Genomic DNA, 16,575 nt, shown 5'->3' on the forward strand with positions numbered 1-16,575 from the left:
AGAGATGCATAATTACGTTGATATTCCAGATGAGCAGATAAACCATCTTGGAGCCGCTGCCGCCACTGCCACTGCCACTGCCAGTGCCACTGCCACCGCCGCCGCTGCTGCTGGCAGGCATTATTAATACATATTCTAATATGAATAATTTGTTTATTTGTCAAAGCCAGCGGCATTGGCGCCGTCGCTGGCGTTGAGATTAGAGCAATAATAAATTACGCAGCTAATTAAGCGGCGGCTGCCACCGCAGTCACTGCAGTCACTGCAGTCACTGCAGCCACTGATGCCACTGCAGTACTAGACACAGCCAACCACGCAGATGCAAAAGATACAGATACATGCCGCAGATTGCAGCAAGTACGAGCAGCCGTACAAGCAACGAACAGCAGCGACGACAATAATGAACGGTTCGTGTTGTACGTACATATATGTATGTATGCTGCTTCACTCGTCTGTAAGTACGAGTTTTCGTAGACTCGTATGCAGAGGTATTAAAGCCAAACAAAACCAAGCCCAAGTCGGTTCGGTTCTGTTCGGTTCGGTCCAGGCCGGCCTGGCCTGGCCAAGAAGCCAACAAGCCAACGTAATTAGCCTTGGAATGTCCTTGTGCACGTGACTAGCCCCGGACTGGAGCCAGCCTCTGTCTTGGTGTGGGGCTAAATATAAAACGCGCGTGCCTTTGGATCATCAAAACCTGGGCCACTTTCCTAACGAACCCGAAGACGACACACGTTAGGTGACAATGCTGGTGTTTGGCATCGCGGCATCTCGGCATCCGTATAGGCATTCGGAACGTAAACAACTGAAAGCTATCTGGGCGACAAGGGTTCATTAACACCGACTGACAGCTGGGACACAAGAATGGTCTAAGACCATCAGATCTGTTTCCTATAGCTGCGAATATTTAAAATGCAGAAGCTCTCATATTAAATCATCAGAAGCACCATCATCAGCAGCACCAGAACCAGAACCAGCACCAGCACCACCGCCACTTGGCCCCCGACACACTTGCTCGAGCATGGCTCATCTAAAGTAAACCACTTTTGTTTTTTACACCAAACTTTGTACAGAGCAGACAAAAAAAGGGAGAGAGAAATAAAAAGAAATCCACGACAGAAGATCAACAGAGAAGAGAACTGGGTCAGAGGCGGCACGATCGCCAGCACAGAATCTGAGAATTATTGAAAACCCCTTCGAACATCGCCCTCCAGAGAATGGCTGAGCAAACAAATTACTCTACGAATAACATAACTGATGGAGTGCGAGGAGCGCTCAAAGGTGGCTTGGACAGGAAAATACCCTATAGGCTTTGGATTCAAGTTATTCAAAATAATTGACCGACCGACGGTCCATGTTTGTCTACACTTTTCCCTCCAGTTTCCCAATTAAAATGATGATCTAAGTCGGACTTTGAGATGGATCTAAGATTAAGATGGAATCTACCGTATCTTAGTAACATTACTATTCGAATTATGATACCCCTACATTTTTACCCCATTCAAAATTTACATATAGAACATCTTAGGATCTTAAGCTTCACTTAAGCTGTGGTCCCCCCACACGAGCCACAACTTGGCTACTTTCTTTAACCGCAAACAGACAAACACTTTGCCAAAAGCTTATTCGCATTATTTGCAAATATTTTTCCCCTTTTCATTGGCACAGTTCTTAAACAAACAATTAAAGAATTGTTAAATAAATATCTAGAGAAAACACTTCCGGAGTTTCGTTATATTGTATGTAATTGTATATTGTTACCCTTTTTGGAAGTGTATTATCTGTAAACACTTCAATAGTTGCTAATAAGTTTCATTATATGGATGGATTCTTTGATAAGAACTAAAAACTGTATTATTGGAAATTGGGTCTTGAGCAGAGCTTCTCACAAGAGACGAGGTGGCCGAGAGGTTAAGGCGTTGGACTGCTAATCCAATGTGCTCTGCACGCGTGGGTTCGAATCCCATCCTCGTCGAGTTGCAATTTTTGCAAGTAGGATAGTTCCTATAAATGTTATTCTTTTTTGTACACAGTAACCTATTAAATAAGTGTCATAGGACTTGTATTATCTTGTTGGGAGATCAAATAACTGATTTAAAGCAAATTTTTGTTATCCCATTAAATTAAATCAGGGATACTTTTTTGCACTTTTATCAATGTCGATTAAAAAAAAGGACTCTCCCGACGAGGATGGGATTCGAACCCACGCGTGCAGAGCACATTGGATTAGCAGTCCAACGCCTTAACCTCTCGGCCACCTCGTCATATAGGATGTACCTTTTTTGGATCATTTTTTGAAAGAACGAATATACGTAATCGAGTCATAAAATTACCTTGAGTGGTAATTATTGAATTATTAAAAGCCAAAAACCAATCTATCTAATTTCCAGATTACAGCAATAAAACCGTACTTGAAAACTTTTGTAATAATTAAATAATATTTAATAAAGTAAGAAAAATAACTGCAAAAAGTTTCTTCGACGAGGATGGGATTCGAACCCACGCGTGCAGAGCACATTGGATTAGCAGTCCAACGCCTTAACCACTCGGCCACCTCGTCCCTTGCCCAGGTTAGGTCCAACTCTCAGCTTGTCGAGTGAGCAGTGGACATGCACATTATTATCGATAGCAAGCAGTGCGTGCAGACATTAGAATCTTGCGGATGTGGCAAACAGTTCTGTAAATTATGAGTTATTTCATGGCTAAATATATAATTAAATGTGTGTGCAATATCAATTAGGTATTATTCAAATCATAGAAGTCTTGTGGTAGCTTAGAATTTGAGTTTGTGTTGTTATCATTCCTATTCGTAATGCAGATAAGAACTATGTTGGAGGCGGAGTGGTTGCTTTGGTGGCAAAGCGGTGCACCAAACCAGCATCTGTCTGCCAAGGCCGCATATGACGAGGTGGCCGAGAGGTTAAGGCGTTGGACTGCTAATCCAATGTGCTCTGCACGCGTGGGTTCGAATCCCATCCTCGTCGGGAAACTTTTTGATGCCATCTTTTTCTTTCCTTTTTATTTTCTAAAACTATAATTAAATAACAGTGAGATATGCTACTGGTGAGTAAAAATAAAACATGTTCCGGCAGAAGCAATGTGAACCATTAAAACAGCGACACTGCGACGTGGCGTGGGGATCGCCCTGGAAGGCGAGATGGTTATCTTATTTCAATTGAAATTAAAGTTTTACGGCCCCGACAGCAGATGAGAGACAATAATGGCCAGTCAGCAGTATAAACGGAATGGAAATAGATACATTGATAACAGCTTAAGTGTCGCTCCGGCCGATCGTGGCATTGGATGATCTCTGGGATGGCATGTGGAGGATAGGATGCTGGGTGAGGTCTCGCTTCCACCAGATGAATTCTCCAGAACTTAAGTTTATTGACACTGAGCGTGGCAAGGGACGGCGAACGTACGCCCAGACAACCGCCCGCCCAATGTGTGTCTTCAGAGCCATTAAGAGCCACTGCCTCCTCTGCCTTGTGCTTCTCAAGGTCGCGCGAGATGGGATCAGAAATAATGGAAATAAAATTCGCAAAATCTGGGCGCCGTTTAGGCCAGCAAAAACAAACAATGCCCATTCGAAAAATTAAATTCCAATTGAAATAATAGTTGGCTTTTGCCCGTTTCTGTTGCGGGCCGAAACAATAAAAGCCAGCGGAGCAATTAAATCCATTTCCAATGATTTCTTTCTCGTCCGCTCGCCGGCTAATTAATGCACTTAGTACAATTATTGTTAAATAAGTATGCGATCCAGTAGAGTACCCGAACAGTCAGAGATCTGGGGATATTGTTGTGTTTTCCGTTTGGTTGATGTTTCGTTAGCTTTTCCTTTTTACTGGCCAACTGGTTTCCAATTAATAAAACTTATTTCTCGATCATTAATCGCGAGCCGAACAGGCGAAAATGACGGCCAAAGAATTTTCGTGCCACCATTTGACGGGAGACGTGCTGAAATCTTCCTGCCACTGGAAAAGGCCATAAAGCCACCATGCCATCATTAACGATCTATCCGTCCAACTATCGTTTGCTCTAATTGTCAGGCACTTGGAAAGTTTTTGAGTGTGTGTGTGCGTTTTTTTTTTTTCGTTTATAGCGGGGATAAATCATCGGCCAATTGAGATATAGACCGCGGCGAATCGTTAGCTCGAAGCTGGGGGTGGCGGGTGGAGGGAAAATCAGCTGGAAAAGCGAAATGTTTATCCTGAACCTTGGTACAAATCTGGGGATTCCCCCGTACACACTCTTTCTGCGAACCACTTGAGGCTTTCGTTGTGACTCAATAGGTAGCCAACAGTCTTGACTCCGATTTCGGCTTCAGTTCATAGCCAATCGCCCCCATTCATCGCAGGCCAAGCTCCAGTGCCTGCCATCAAAACGCCCATTTCGAGCTGCCCCTTTACCCCCTTGGCACTTTCACAAAATCCACCGAAGAATCCGCCAAACGCTTTCGGGAACGGATGAGCAAATATTGAATTTTGTGGCTGACAACAATCAGTGGTACTCGGTATCGTAGCTGGAGAGCTGTTGCTGGTTGCTGGCAGCAGTAGCGGTGTTTTCCTTTCGTTACACTTTTCCTTTTCAGCGATCTACAAATATTTGACTTTCGATGAAAGTCAGTGCAAACGTGCAGGCAGCAGCCTGACCCCAATCCAGGGGCTTACTCAGAAATGCCACAATTGCTGCAGCCACAGCAATGCCATCAGTGCACGGACATATCCAGATCCAGATGGTTGGCATTGCATCATAAAGCTGCGACGACCACAGCTTCATTCCAAATGCATTCCTCGATGCCGAGAGGAGGCATGGGACCGATCTGCTGGATCAAACACCCCACAAATGACAAAAGCAAATGCTAAAATAAGACCAAACAAAGGCGCAAAGTGCCCCAACCTGAAGCCACTGAGTCAGTTAGCGAGAAGGGGGGCTGCCGAGTTTAATGAACCTGCGAATTTATCGGCAATAAAAGATTTGCTATAATTGGGCAATATATAATCGTTGGGACTTAAGCCAGTCGGTCGCCGGTCACCGGTTGCCGGTCGCCGGTCGCTGGTCGTCGCATGCCGCATTTGCCGGCTGCTTATCTGACTTATCCGACTGTGGGTGTTCCCGCCATTCATCTAAATGGATCTGGGAGATCTCCTGCGCCCTGTCTCCCTATCGGGGAGCCTCTAAGCCGCTAATTAAAACGTTGGCCATGTAAATGAAGCCTCCGACAGACGGCGAACCCGCTCGAAAATGCTTAAAAATTCAGTAGCCAAACACGCAAGCGCCACCAGCAACGAGTGTGTTGTGTGTTGTGTGTAGTGTGTGTCTGTCATGTCATTCATGCCAAAGAGTCGGGGACTGGAACGGAGACTCTGCCCAGACGTGGGTCTAGCTGATGACTTTGCCTGAGGTTGGAGTTGGAGTTGGGCTTGTGCTTGTGCTTGGTGGGGTTATGGGGAGGAGGAGGAGGAGGGCAGAGACAGCTGTCTCGTTTGCGGTGGCCCCGTGCTTCGGCCATCTATCTATATTGCTTCCGTCAGCATTAAACATATTAGTCTTAATAATTCCAAAGCTCGGTTCACACAAGGCTCGGAAAAAATGATACACAGATGCAGATACTTGGCGTTTACAGCTTGTTCGTGATTTGTGTTGTCTAATCGTTAACAATTATGCTGGAGATGCGGCTGGAGATGCGGCTGGAGATGCGGCTGGAGATGGGGCTGGAGATGCGGCTGGAGATGCGGCTGGAGATGCGGCTGGAGATGCGGCTGGAGATGCGGCTGGAGATGGGGCTATGTTCCTCCAGCAGATGCGTGCAGTTAGTTGTCTCACTCCCATTTCTGTGAGAACGTGTATCTGGCAGATATCTGTGGCCATCGGTAGCCGCCATTTGGCACATGCGAGAGCTTACGCACTTCAACACACACTTCAGAGTGGGCTGGGGCAGAATAATTGCCAGAAGAGGGTTGGAGCGGAGGGAGCTGCCAAGGCTAATTAATATTTAAAAGTGTTTGGATCCATCAGCAGTGGAGGGCATGGAGAACGTACTTAAACGCACAATTTGTTTTATTTGGACAAGTCGAGTACTATTTGCGGTTATGTCATTTTGTTTTGTTTTCTTTGTATTTGTAGTGTCTTGTCTCTGCTCTGAAATTAGATGGTTTCTGTGGTCCGTAGCTGGGTGAAAGATGCCCCGGACATGGGAAAGTTGGCTGTTTTCGAGGGGAAATGATTTTATATAAGCTCTCTTTGGAAGTGGAAGTTGCTTTTACTTGTTTTAATTAGCCGAAAAGGCACATAAAACCCTGTTCAAAAAGGGGAAGTGATATAATTAACACTAATTTTGCTTGAATTTCGCTATAAATTATGACAAATTTGACTGATTTACGGCTTGGACAACTGACTCAATGGGTCAGACAGAATGGGTCGGTCGAAAAGGAATTTCTCTCGCAAAGAACACCCTTTCCCATTTAGCCAACACTTCTCAATCAGCGTCAACACATCACGCAAAAGTGTTTAGAAAATGCCAGAGATTTCAGTCTCTCGGCCTTTGGCCAATTAAATTATGATGGATGCAAAGACTTTACCCCCGAAGCGCCACACGCACGGAGCCCACAGAGACGGAGGAGGAGACGGCACCTGGTGGACGTGGCTTGCGCTGGCCTGTCAATGGGCAAGACCAACTGTAGGAATGACATAGTCGACCATGCCATTACCCGGTATGTGGTAGGAACAGCGATCATTCAGAGGGAAGATACAGCCATGGTAATCATTTTTAATCCTCCAATATGAGCCCCATATCTTAGAGCAGACACCACAGATATGTATCTCTTACTTTGACCAGGAGAAAGGGAGCTAAAACCACCCAGAAGACAACATAGCCTTGTGCTTGTTATGCGAGGAATACGGGTAGGTTGAGAGAGCAAACTGCGAAAAGAAATGAAGCCTCAACCGAGGCTTCGTGTTACCTTCAACGGCCTTTGTTGTCGTAGGTTCATTTGTAACTAATTTGTTCACAATATTGGAAAGAAAAAGAAGATGGAATCCAGAGCAGAGAACCCAGACCCCAGACCCTCAGCAGAAGAAGTTACTCCACTCGTAGCACTGTTGCTCGAGGTGTAATTCAATCAAAAGCTGACTGACTGGACTGGTCAAGTGGTATTGGGTTTCCTGCTGTGTACAGCTCTGACACTTTCCTGTCGTGATATGCAAATGCCGTCGCAGAGCGAGGGAAGTGATGAATCAATTTTCTCCCCTGTTAAATTTGTCAAGCAAATAGCAAGGAGACAGAAACGTCTGAAAACCCACAAAGTGCAATCGCAAACTGTAACAGTAAGTGGACAAACAATAAACTGGCTAATTTATGGGCCGCTCTTCGACTAAAGATCTTGGAACGTCTCTTCCCCAGAAGAACATGGGGCAGATCAGCCATCGAAGATCTCGGTCCCGCTTATCCACCGAACACTATGCCCCCCCCCCCCCCCCCCCCCCCCCCCCATCTCCTGAAGATCAGTCCTCCCATCCACTAACGATCATTTGCCAGGGTCTGTCTGGTAGCCAACTAGTTAGTGTTAGACACGGACAGCGGCATTGGTATCGCCATCGGTTTGGACCTCACACACAACAATAAAAGTTGAGCCCGGCCCGGCTCACACTTCCAGTTGCTGTCGCTGCTTATGACGTCGCCCCACAACGACGACGACGGCGGCGACAGAAGCAGCAGCGGCAACGACGTCGGCCGACTGATTTTTGATTTAAGAAGAAAAAAAAAACAAATTACAAACAGTCCGCAGACTCATTTATTTGCCGCACTTCGAGGCGTTCACAACGTTCAAAAAGCTGCGCGCGCAACACGAAACCAAACTGATCGACAGTGTCGGCAAAGCAGTGCGAGGAAGCGGTTCAAAATTGAATTTAAATTCAAATTTAAGTCGAGACTAAACACGGGAAAAACTATAAATTAATTGCTTCAAGTGATATTAACAATTAAATAAATATAGAAAAACGTGACAGAACGTGCGCATACAAAAAATTCCATAATTTATGGCAGAAAAGAAGCCAAACCAGACAAACAATCATCTCTCGTAGAAGGAAGGACACTTGGCCAATAAATTAATCGCCGCCTTACAGTCAATATAAATAAAGAAAATACGTAATCAACTGCATAAGAAACTACTCAGCAAGTACAACCGGCAGCTGCAGTCAGAGCCATTTAAAGTGAGTTTTCAGATGCAAAAAATCTCGTATGCCCAAAGAGGATGGGATGGATGGAGTGGAGGGTTTATTCATTTGCATTTGACAGCTGGCAGCAGTCCATTAAATTAATACGCTTTTAATTGCTGGACGTCCGCATCGACATCTCGAGTTCGTTGCCAAAGTCTTTCGTCTTTCACTCCCCGAAGAGAGAGGGAGAAGGAGCCAGGTGACATGATTAATCATGATGAGACCACATAATGGCATAGGCACAAAATGAATATGGCCTTGCAAAGATTGTTCACAAGTGTTGATATAGGCAAAAACCACATAAAGATTTCGATAATTGGAGTCTGTGAGTGGACAAATCAAGATTTTTCGCCAGACAGAAGCGATCAACAGCTCGTGTGAACCACAGGCCATTAGGGATCAGAGATCTCCCCGAAGTAATTTAATTGTAATAACATTTTTCCACTAATATCTCTGTGTGTGTGTGTGTGTGGTCCTATGTGGTCTTTGTTCTGTTATCGCTCCACCGATCATATATCATGCGGGGCCTCATAATCCCAGATTCCTAGACTTTCTGCAATTTATCAGGTTGGCGAAAAACGCTTCAGGCCATAGACAGATTTAGACAAAGGTCTGAGTCGAGGAGGGGCGAATCTAGAAAATATTTGCATATCGCTTTGTAGATCGGGAAGGGGGCGCGCCTAAACGTTTACGCCCCGAAAATCGTGTTTTCCCGCCGCTTGTTCTCGGACTTCGATCGGCCACCGCCGACAGCTTGTTGTCTGCTCAATTTTGGATTTTTTTTTTTTATCTCTCGGGTTGATCAATCTATTTTTTCTATCTTTTTAAAGGCTCATCATTAATCACTGAAGCGTTGAAATCTGCTCCGCCAGATGGCGCTCGACGCGCTCATTAGCGTAATTGCTCAGTCGGCGTCGCAGTGGCCGTCGCTGCTGGCGTCGCTCTTAGAGGCTTTGATTAGCGTGCATTAAATGCTTTCATTTAAATCAAATCGAAACGAAAATTACCCACCTGAGAGCAGTAGTAGTAGTAGCCCCCGTATGTGTGCGCGTATCTGTGGGGAACGTGAGAAACTTTACAATGTAAAGGCGAAAGATTTTGCGCTTTGATGCGCCCAGACAATTTATTTATTATTAAATTATTCGGCGTTGGCATGTGACTTGCAGAAATCGCTCTTTGATTATTATTCGAATTCGGGTGTTGGCTTTTGGTTTTTGGTTTTGAGTTTGATTTTGCTTTTGATTTCGGACTCCATCCATATCCATCCCATCCATCAAATGCTGGAACAATTAGGGAGCACTTCGCGCGTGTGGGTCGAACACTTTCCATTGTCTTTTACCTTGACACTCTCTGGCTTATCTTTGCAGCATGTCGCCCCTGTTGATACACTTGGCGGCACTGTTGGCGCTGGCCAGTCTTGGCCAGGCCTTTCCCTACTCCTACCACATGAGAGCCCCGTCGCTGCTGCCGCAGTTGTCGATGTCGAGTGGCCTGGAGGGTGGAGCCGCCGCCGCCGCCGCCGGCGCCCCGCTGGGCAACCGAATTGTCGTGCAGTCACCCTCGCTGGATAACGTGTATATGGATTATCTGGTCACCTCGAAGCCACTGAACCTGCGGAAGTACAACAAGAACGGCAGTAAGACGAAAAAAACGAAAAAGGATTCGAAAATCTATTATATACCCGTACCCCCACTGCCCTTCCGTCATATACCCGGCATCGGTCTGGACTATCAGCCCATGAAAATCAATCCCATCATTCTGGAGAAGGAGACGCCGCTAACACAGACGGAGGCGCCGCAGCAGAGCACCACAGTGCGTCCATTAGCGCCGAAGCCAGAGCCAAAGCCCGGCAAACCCTCCATGAATCCCAATAATCTGGGCTACCTCTATCCCAGCAAACTATTGCGGGTGCAGCATCACAAGGATTACTACTTCAATGGACGTCCCCATCGGCTGCAGGTGGCCCACGCCGATGCCAAGTCCGCCCTGACTGCCCTCAATCTTAAGTCTAAGTTCTACTACAATAAAAACATTATTTATTAATAAATTTAGTTAGCAAAAAATTACAAAATGTTGGGCTTTATTCATTTGAGGTAACCGAATATCTTAAGCAGCTTTGGCAAAACCTTTTAAGTGGATCATATTTCCCATAAGCACTGGAAATATTGCCGAATTTGGGTCACAATCGAACGAATGGGGAGAAAGAAAGCTCTGGCTAAGCGGGGCCTCCATTAATTTTGATGATATCTGTATAGATCATGATATAATAGCCAACCATCATTATTAGCCCGGCTTCCGCATCAGCATCTCGGCGCCAGTAGCATCGACATCATCATCAAATCGTCTTCACGTGTGGCCTGGCAGTCTTTCCAATCCATTTAGTAAAAGTAATTACTGTCACCGTTGTCTCTTTAAATTCCGAATGTTCAGTCAATGTTATGCAACAAATAAATAACCACAAAAGTAAGGCTTCGAATAAAATTGCAGAAAATCTTTAAAAACTTCGTACTACTGATGGTATTGTTTTCAAAAGTTAGTCAAATTTTGTTGGATTAAGTATAAAACAACCACAACCTTGCCTGTAATGAATTCTTAGAGCTCTATAAATCTGAAAAACTACCTATTTTTGAGAGTACCGGTACTCGTATGTTAGTACCCACTCTCCAAGGGTAAACAAACACTTTGCAGATTTGAAAACTCAAAAATTTGTGAAGAAATTGCGGCAATTAGAAAAGAATTTGGTATGCAAATTTCTGAGTGACCGTTGGATTCGGGTAGCTCCGACTCATTAGATGATTGGAAGCTTTCACTCGTGAAAATCTGACGCGTATGCGTGAGAAAACTAAGCACTGAACCGAAGGGAACACTGAACTATGGCCAGAATGTTGGGCCTGGCCCACGGAGCGGCGCGTTGCCACAACAGGGCGCCTAGCAGCGGCATTCAAGTTATTGAACAAATTCGTTGCCGGGGGGAGCCCTTTGTGACCCAGTCAAGTCCCCCAGTCTGAGGTCTCCATCGAATCAGATCCCAGCAGGCAGTTTTCCGATTAGTTTACCCACCCAGAACATTCACAGAAATAAGTGAAACTATATATTTTTTAGAGCAGAAAGATGAGTGCCCCGGAGTATCCTCCGGCATTTGTGCGCAATGTGCAGCTGAATGTGGATCCCTCGGAGCGGCCCAAGCAGCCGGCTGGCTGTGCCCCAGCCTTCGACTCGAACAGCACCGAGTCGGAGCACACGGAGGAGGGCTGTGTGGAGCTGGAGAATGTCACGGTGAAGTTTCGCATCTCGGAGATGGATATCGTGGCCCAGGTCTATCCCAACTGCATGACGCTGGCCGAGGTTAAGCAGGACATATCGCGCAAGTTCGAGGTGGAGCCGAAGCTCCTGGTGCTCAGGCAGGAGAATCGCCCTCTGTGCGACTCCCTGCCCATCAATTCCACCAAGTTCGATGAGTTCGGGATACACGAGTTTCAGCTGGAGCTGCTCGTGCCCAAGGATATTGGGACAGAGCCAGCGCCCAAGCTGGATCTGGATGTCTACTACGAGTGAGTATACCATAGAGGAAAGTCTCCTACGAATCTTCAAACTGGAGATCTCGATCTCCAACAGCAAGCACCGCCTGGCGGACTTTATAACTGTCCATATTCCTGGCGAGGACACGGAGGATGGGCAGCCCAAAAACGTGGTGGTGGAGATTGTGAATGCTGCCATCATCAAGCCCTTTCTGTGTGGCTACAGGGACAGGGCCACCGGCAAAGAGTACTTAGATGCCTTCTCCCAGACCGGGCCCTACTTTGACAAGTGGAAGGCCAGGCGCTATTACTCCAGGGATACCCAGACCTGGGAGCACAAGGAAAAGATTCTGGTGGGTGGAATGAATTTCAAATGATCTGCTCCGCGGTTAATATTTGTCCCTGCGAATCCCCTCTAGAACACAGCCCATGAGCAGTCGGTGCAATGCCATCTCGATGGCATCAATGTCCTTTACGTGTCGGCGGCCCACGATTTCACCATTGTTCCTGGCAAATACCAGACCTTCGCCCAGAAGGAACGCGCAGAGCGGAAGCTGGAGAAGATTCAGCTCATACAGCGCAACTGGCGTCGCTGGATCCTGTGGAAGTACATCCGCATTCGCGCCAAGGAGTATCGGTGAGTACTCGCCGAAGAGATGACCCAAATGAGTCCACATCTGATCCGATTCCTGTCCAGTCGCTTGGTGCGCAACCGCGAGGAAGAGGAGGAGCAATACGAAAAGTGCGTGGAGGAGCGTGTCGATCGCCAGAAGGCGATCAAGCAGTTCCCCCGCTCCAAGGACGACTTCGATCTGCTGTATGCCGAAATCGGTCGCTGGAAGCGGGCCGAACTAAAGCGGATTGCTGCCCACTACGACGGACCTGCCCGCATCTCCGAGGTCAACATTCTTTTGGACAAGGAGATCCAACTGCTGAATGGCGTGGAGCGGCAGCGCCGTCTGGTCTGCAAGTCCATGAAGGATTTCCGCAAGGACCAGCTGCTCAAGAAGATGGGCAAACCCATCGAATGGATTGGGTACAAGGACTGTAAGATCCATATGGATTTGCTGAGCACGCAGCGCGTTCGCTTCCTCACCGAAGTCTACAAGGATCTGCGAGTGCCACTTTCAAGAGATGTACGCCTGACCCTCGTACGTCGTGTTATGGAGATACTCATGGAGGAGACTTGCTTTCCCAACTTCCCTGAGGTTTGGCTGTGATCAATCGAATCATTTTACACGATAACATGGTGGCACCCTTCTTTAGCTGTTTGATCTGTTTGATCGCGAGAAGAATTTGCTGCTCTATGCAACGTCAAGTGATGTCGAAATTCTGCGCAAGCGCCAGAACATTCTCTTCTACGAGCTGATCAAGTTTCAGAAGAGCGAACAGAACAAACGTGAGTAGCAAAGGGTCCATCGAATCGATCACCACTAAGGAGTAAACTCCTTTCGCAGGGCCTCCCTCGCGCATGTGCATCGTGTGCAAGAAGGTCAAGGCATACAAGGACTTTGCCATACGCACGCGCCAGAGCCATGTGGATACCTGCAAGAGCTGCTACTACCTTAAGGTGGGCTATACCCTAATGCTCAGTTTTCTCAGGTGATTAATGGGATCTACCTCCAGCTAACGGCCACAGAGAACACGGTGTACCAATCAATACTGAGATGCGTGCAACGCGATGAGCGCAAACGCAAGTGTACCACATCCTTTGCCTTTGTGATGCAGTCGGACGATGTGCGTCATATCATTGACAAGATCTGGCATGGTCACTCGGCACTCAGTAAGACCGAGAATCTCAACGAGTTGAGGTGAGTCGCGTGCCCAAGGGATAAGCCAATAGATCTAACTTCGAGCTTTACTCCCGCTTTAGATTGCCGCGTTGGATCAAGAGTGACGACTGGGCCCCATGGAATTGTGTGTGTCTGACAGAGCGGGAGACCCGGGATCACTACAAGATCGATGACATCGAGAAGGTGTACGATCCGAAGTTCATTTTGCATATCGGCAATCGTCACATGTTGGCCCGAAGTCTGTTCCAAACGCTGGCAGCCGTGGCCATCGAGTTCCAGGAGACGGGACAGTGGTGGAAGGTGGGCATGAACCAGCAGCGCACCAGCAATTTGGATGCAGTCTAAAGGCAGCGTAACGTTTCTTATTCACATGTACTTAATATATAGATATTCCATCGCTTAAATTAAAGGTTTAGTGAACATTCTAAGCCAGATGTTGTTTAGCCTTTAATTCAGCACCTAATTTTACATTTACAAAATTTAAACAATTTCAATTTTGATTAAACATTAAAAGGGAAGTTAAATAAACTACAATTGAAATTATTTGCTACTAACAATCGCCTTGAACTTTGCATCCAAGTACTGAACGCGCTTCAGTAGCTTGTCGCTGGTGCTGAACTCATTGTACGGCACTGGTATGACCTGGTAGCCACTCTTCTCCAGCAGATCGAATGTCAGGTTCGTAACTCCGCTGGCACTGCGATGCGTGCCATGGCAAATGTCATGGAAGTCAATCACCATTAGCGCCACCCTAGAAGACGATTTCATACGATTCATTAAATGCCAGTAAGATCCCCTGTAAATCTAGTGTATCTCACTTAATTGCATTTGGATTCTCCTTGTCCAACGGCAGGGGATTTCTATTGGCATCAAAGTGGCAAAGCGCATCTGAAAGAGGCTCGATTAAAAGAGAGTTTTGGTTTAGAAGAGAGCAATTCTTTTACCTATAAGAAAACCCATCTTGCTGTCCACCGACGTCTGTACATGGTTAGTGGCCGGCAGAAGGCTCTTGAGAGCATCAAGCATGCCATTTACCAGAATTTGTTTCGTCTTCGTGTGGGCCATAGGTACTTGGTAAGCAGGACTATCAGCTGGCAGCAAAACACCCTTGTAATCTGTAGCCAGTAGCTGCGCATAACTATTAAGATTCAATAGCCTCATCTTGGAGACGGGTGTCAGGCCGGACTTGTCCTTTTCTAATAGCTCCAGGAATCCAGGACTAAGAAAAATAACCAATCGGAGGATTAAGTGATACATTTTTCCAAATAATCACCGATATGAAACGCACCTTAAAACCGAATCAAGATGCTTTTGTTCCACAAGCCCGAGCATGGCCAAGGACCAGACATAGCTTAACCATTCGGATTGCTTGGTGAAGTCCTCCCGCACAATGGATTTCGCAAGTTTATTGCTTACATCATCGAGCTGGGCACTCTTAAAGTTCAGCAAAGCCGATGTGAGGAAATACGCGCTGAGATCTTGAGGGCGGCAGATTTCACTGTTCTTCACGAGCCACTGCGTCAACGATTCCAAGATATCTAACAGATAGGACTCGTTAGTATACAATACACAACAATTTTAAAATATAAGGATCATGGACTAACCCAAATCTCGATAGCGCAAAATGCCTAAGCTGGTGAGTATGGATCCCACTACCGCGGACTTCTCCAAGTTCTTTGGCAGAGCTGCTTGCACATCAGCACAGACCTTGGCGCCCAGCACGGAGTCCTGGAAGTTGAGCGTGGACATTGCATACAGAACATCCGCCGACTGTTTCAGGTCCAGGGTCTCCGAGGCGCTGCTGATGTTGAAGGCCAGAGACCGTAGCAGGGGAGTGCTACGTCGCTTCCGTTGGGCCAGAGTACTCATCACCTTAACCATTTGGGGAAGGCTGATGCTAGCTATTAGCTTGGCGGCCTCATCGTCTCCAGCCACGCCGAGCACCGTGTTCAGATCGTCCGTGCGGAAGCCGGAAATCCGTTTGGTGTTTCCGTTGACATCGCCGCTGTTTTTATTATTTCCGCCGCTATTCTTGGGCACAGTGCGGCCCAGCATGCGACAGATGCGCAAGAATCTGGTGTCATTCTCAAATTCAGATATCTTGACGCGGTCCACGGTGCTCCACTCGGCCAGTATCGAGACGATCCTCAGAGCATGCTTGCGCGAGAAGGCGTTGTTGTTTTCCGTTATGGCCAGCAGTCCATTGACCGATTTCGCATTGATAATCCGGTCATCTATGCTGCTGGAGGCGGGAGTCTTCTTGTCATCCGTTGGGCTCTCGTTCCGCAGCGACTCGAATGCTGCAGCAACCAATTGACCTGCAATTAAAGCGCTTTTGGTCAGATCAATCCGATTGGACGGACGACGTACCTTTTGGTTTCTTATTATCCGTTGCCGGCGTGCGAGCTTCCGTCTCGCTCACCTCGGTTCCCTGACCAGTGGCCGCCGTAGCCAGTGGACCACTTGCCGACCGAACATTGCTGCTGTATGCGGCACGGCGGTATATCTGGGTGACAATACTGCCGGCAAAGCGTTGTAGTCCCAACATTTTCAGTTATGCTCCCAGCGGCGACGAATCTCACTCTTCACGCTGCAAAACCAGAGAAGTTTACATAACCTTTTTGTTTACATTTTTTTCAATCAAAACCAGGCTGGCAGTGCAGTGCCAAGCCAAAAGCAGGCGCTACACTGTACAATTATGAATATTCTCAGCAAAATCAGCCGTGTTTCATTTAATATTCCGGATATTTATTGAAAACTTTCCTATAAGACGTCGAGAATCCCAGATGACGGCAGCGGCAGCTGATTGAAGAAGTGCTGCCACCAGGGCTGCAAGACCATCGATGATCCATTCCATCGAAATCCTCATCGAAACTACAAGGGTGGTGTGCAGTTAAATAAGCTCAATGGGCTCAATAAGATCCACTATTAGAGCGGGTCTATATCCTTCGATGCCCAAAAATATGATCCTCCGCACAAATTAAAATTTAATTCTCTCAAACGGCATATCGATGGTCGAAAACAACCATCGATCCTATCGATAGTTCCAT

At 46.8% G+C, this 16,575-nt stretch overlaps 3 protein-coding genes and 4 non-coding genes across 7 annotated transcripts; 4 read left to right on the plus strand and 3 right to left on the minus strand.

Annotated features, from left to right (window-relative positions):
• The first annotated feature begins 1,890 nt into the window (after nucleotides 1-1,890).
• Trnas-gcu lies at nucleotides 1,891-1,972 on the plus strand. Its single transcript has one exon. It is a non-coding gene; the product is annotated as a tRNA-Ser (tRNA).
• Nucleotides 1,973-2,179: 207 nt separating this feature from the next.
• On the minus strand, nucleotides 2,180-2,261 carry Trnas-gcu. Its single transcript has one exon. It is a non-coding gene; the product is annotated as a tRNA-Ser (tRNA).
• A 214-nt stretch (nucleotides 2,262-2,475) lies between these two features.
• Trnas-gcu lies at nucleotides 2,476-2,557 on the minus strand. Its single transcript has one exon. It is a non-coding gene; the product is annotated as a tRNA-Ser (tRNA).
• Nucleotides 2,558-2,899: 342 nt separating this feature from the next.
• Nucleotides 2,900-2,981, plus strand: Trnas-gcu. The gene has a single exon. It is a non-coding gene; the product is annotated as a tRNA-Ser (tRNA).
• A 4,839-nt stretch (nucleotides 2,982-7,820) lies between these two features.
• Nucleotides 7,821-10,259, plus strand: LOC6588566. The gene is made up of 2 exons (XM_026995042.1): nucleotides 7,821-8,208; nucleotides 9,582-10,259. Exon 2 carries the CDS (start codon nucleotides 9,583-9,585, stop codon nucleotides 10,255-10,257), a length of 675 nt encoding a protein of 224 aa, XP_026850843.1. The 5' UTR covers nucleotides 7,821-8,208; nucleotide 9,582; the 3' UTR covers nucleotides 10,258-10,259.
• Nucleotides 10,260-11,271: 1,012 nt separating this feature from the next.
• LOC6588559 (IQ and ubiquitin-like domain-containing protein) lies at nucleotides 11,272-13,953 on the plus strand. The gene is made up of 8 exons (XM_002013528.2): nucleotides 11,272-11,765; nucleotides 11,830-12,085; nucleotides 12,152-12,369; nucleotides 12,430-12,940; nucleotides 12,999-13,131; nucleotides 13,190-13,302; nucleotides 13,359-13,543; nucleotides 13,606-13,953. Exons 1-8 carry the CDS (start codon nucleotides 11,326-11,328, stop codon nucleotides 13,868-13,870), a joined length of 2,121 nt encoding a protein of 706 aa, XP_002013564.1. The 5' UTR covers nucleotides 11,272-11,325; the 3' UTR covers nucleotides 13,871-13,953.
• Nucleotides 13,954-13,959: 6 nt separating this feature from the next.
• On the minus strand, nucleotides 13,960-16,361 carry LOC6587253 (FAST kinase domain-containing protein 4). The gene is made up of 7 exons (XM_002013529.2): nucleotides 16,289-16,361; nucleotides 15,896-16,115; nucleotides 15,130-15,843; nucleotides 14,814-15,063; nucleotides 14,470-14,744; nucleotides 14,344-14,413; nucleotides 13,960-14,276 (listed from the first exon to the last, which is right to left on the minus strand). Exons 2-7 carry the CDS (start codon nucleotides 16,071-16,073, stop codon nucleotides 14,066-14,068), a joined length of 1,698 nt encoding a protein of 565 aa, XP_002013565.1. The 5' UTR covers nucleotides 16,074-16,115; nucleotides 16,289-16,361; the 3' UTR covers nucleotides 13,960-14,065.
• Nucleotides 16,362-16,575: the final 214 nt, after the last annotated feature.

Source organism: Drosophila persimilis, unplaced genomic scaffold, assembly GCF_003286085.1.
Source record: "Drosophila persimilis strain 14011-0111.01,24,50 unplaced genomic scaffold, DperRS2 tig00000000-arrow-pilon, whole genome shotgun sequence".
Taxonomy (NCBI): Eukaryota; Metazoa; Arthropoda; class Insecta; order Diptera; family Drosophilidae; genus Drosophila; species Drosophila persimilis.

What these genes read in the sequence shown, in the direction of transcription:
- LOC6587253 (XM_002013529.2), bottom strand. Translation starts at nt 16,073, where the DNA reads ATGTTGGGACTACAACGCTTTGCCGGCAGTATTGTCACCCAGATATAC. An exon ending in GGATAATAAGAAACCAAAAG is followed by an intron (nt 15,844 to 15,895) that starts GTACGTCGTCCG and finishes CTTTAATTGCAG; the next exon opens with GTCAATTGGTTGCTGCAGCA. An exon ending in GAGAATCCAAATGCAATTAA is followed by an intron (nt 14,277 to 14,343) that starts GTGAGATACACT and finishes ATCGTCTTCTAG; the next exon opens with GGTGGCGCTAATGGTGATTG.
- LOC6588559 (XM_002013528.2), top strand. Translation starts at nt 11,326, where the DNA reads ATGAGTGCCCCGGAGTATCCTCCGGCATTTGTGCGCAATGTGCAGCTG. An exon ending in GCTTTCCCAACTTCCCTGAG is followed by an intron (nt 12,941 to 12,998) that starts GTTTGGCTGTGA and finishes ACCCTTCTTTAG; the next exon opens with CTGTTTGATCTGTTTGATCG. An exon ending in GAAGAGCGAACAGAACAAAC is followed by an intron (nt 13,132 to 13,189) that starts GTGAGTAGCAAA and finishes CTCCTTTCGCAG; the next exon opens with GGCCTCCCTCGCGCATGTGC.
- LOC6588566 (XM_026995042.1), top strand. Translation starts at nt 9,583, where the DNA reads ATGTCGCCCCTGTTGATACACTTGGCGGCACTGTTGGCGCTGGCCAGT.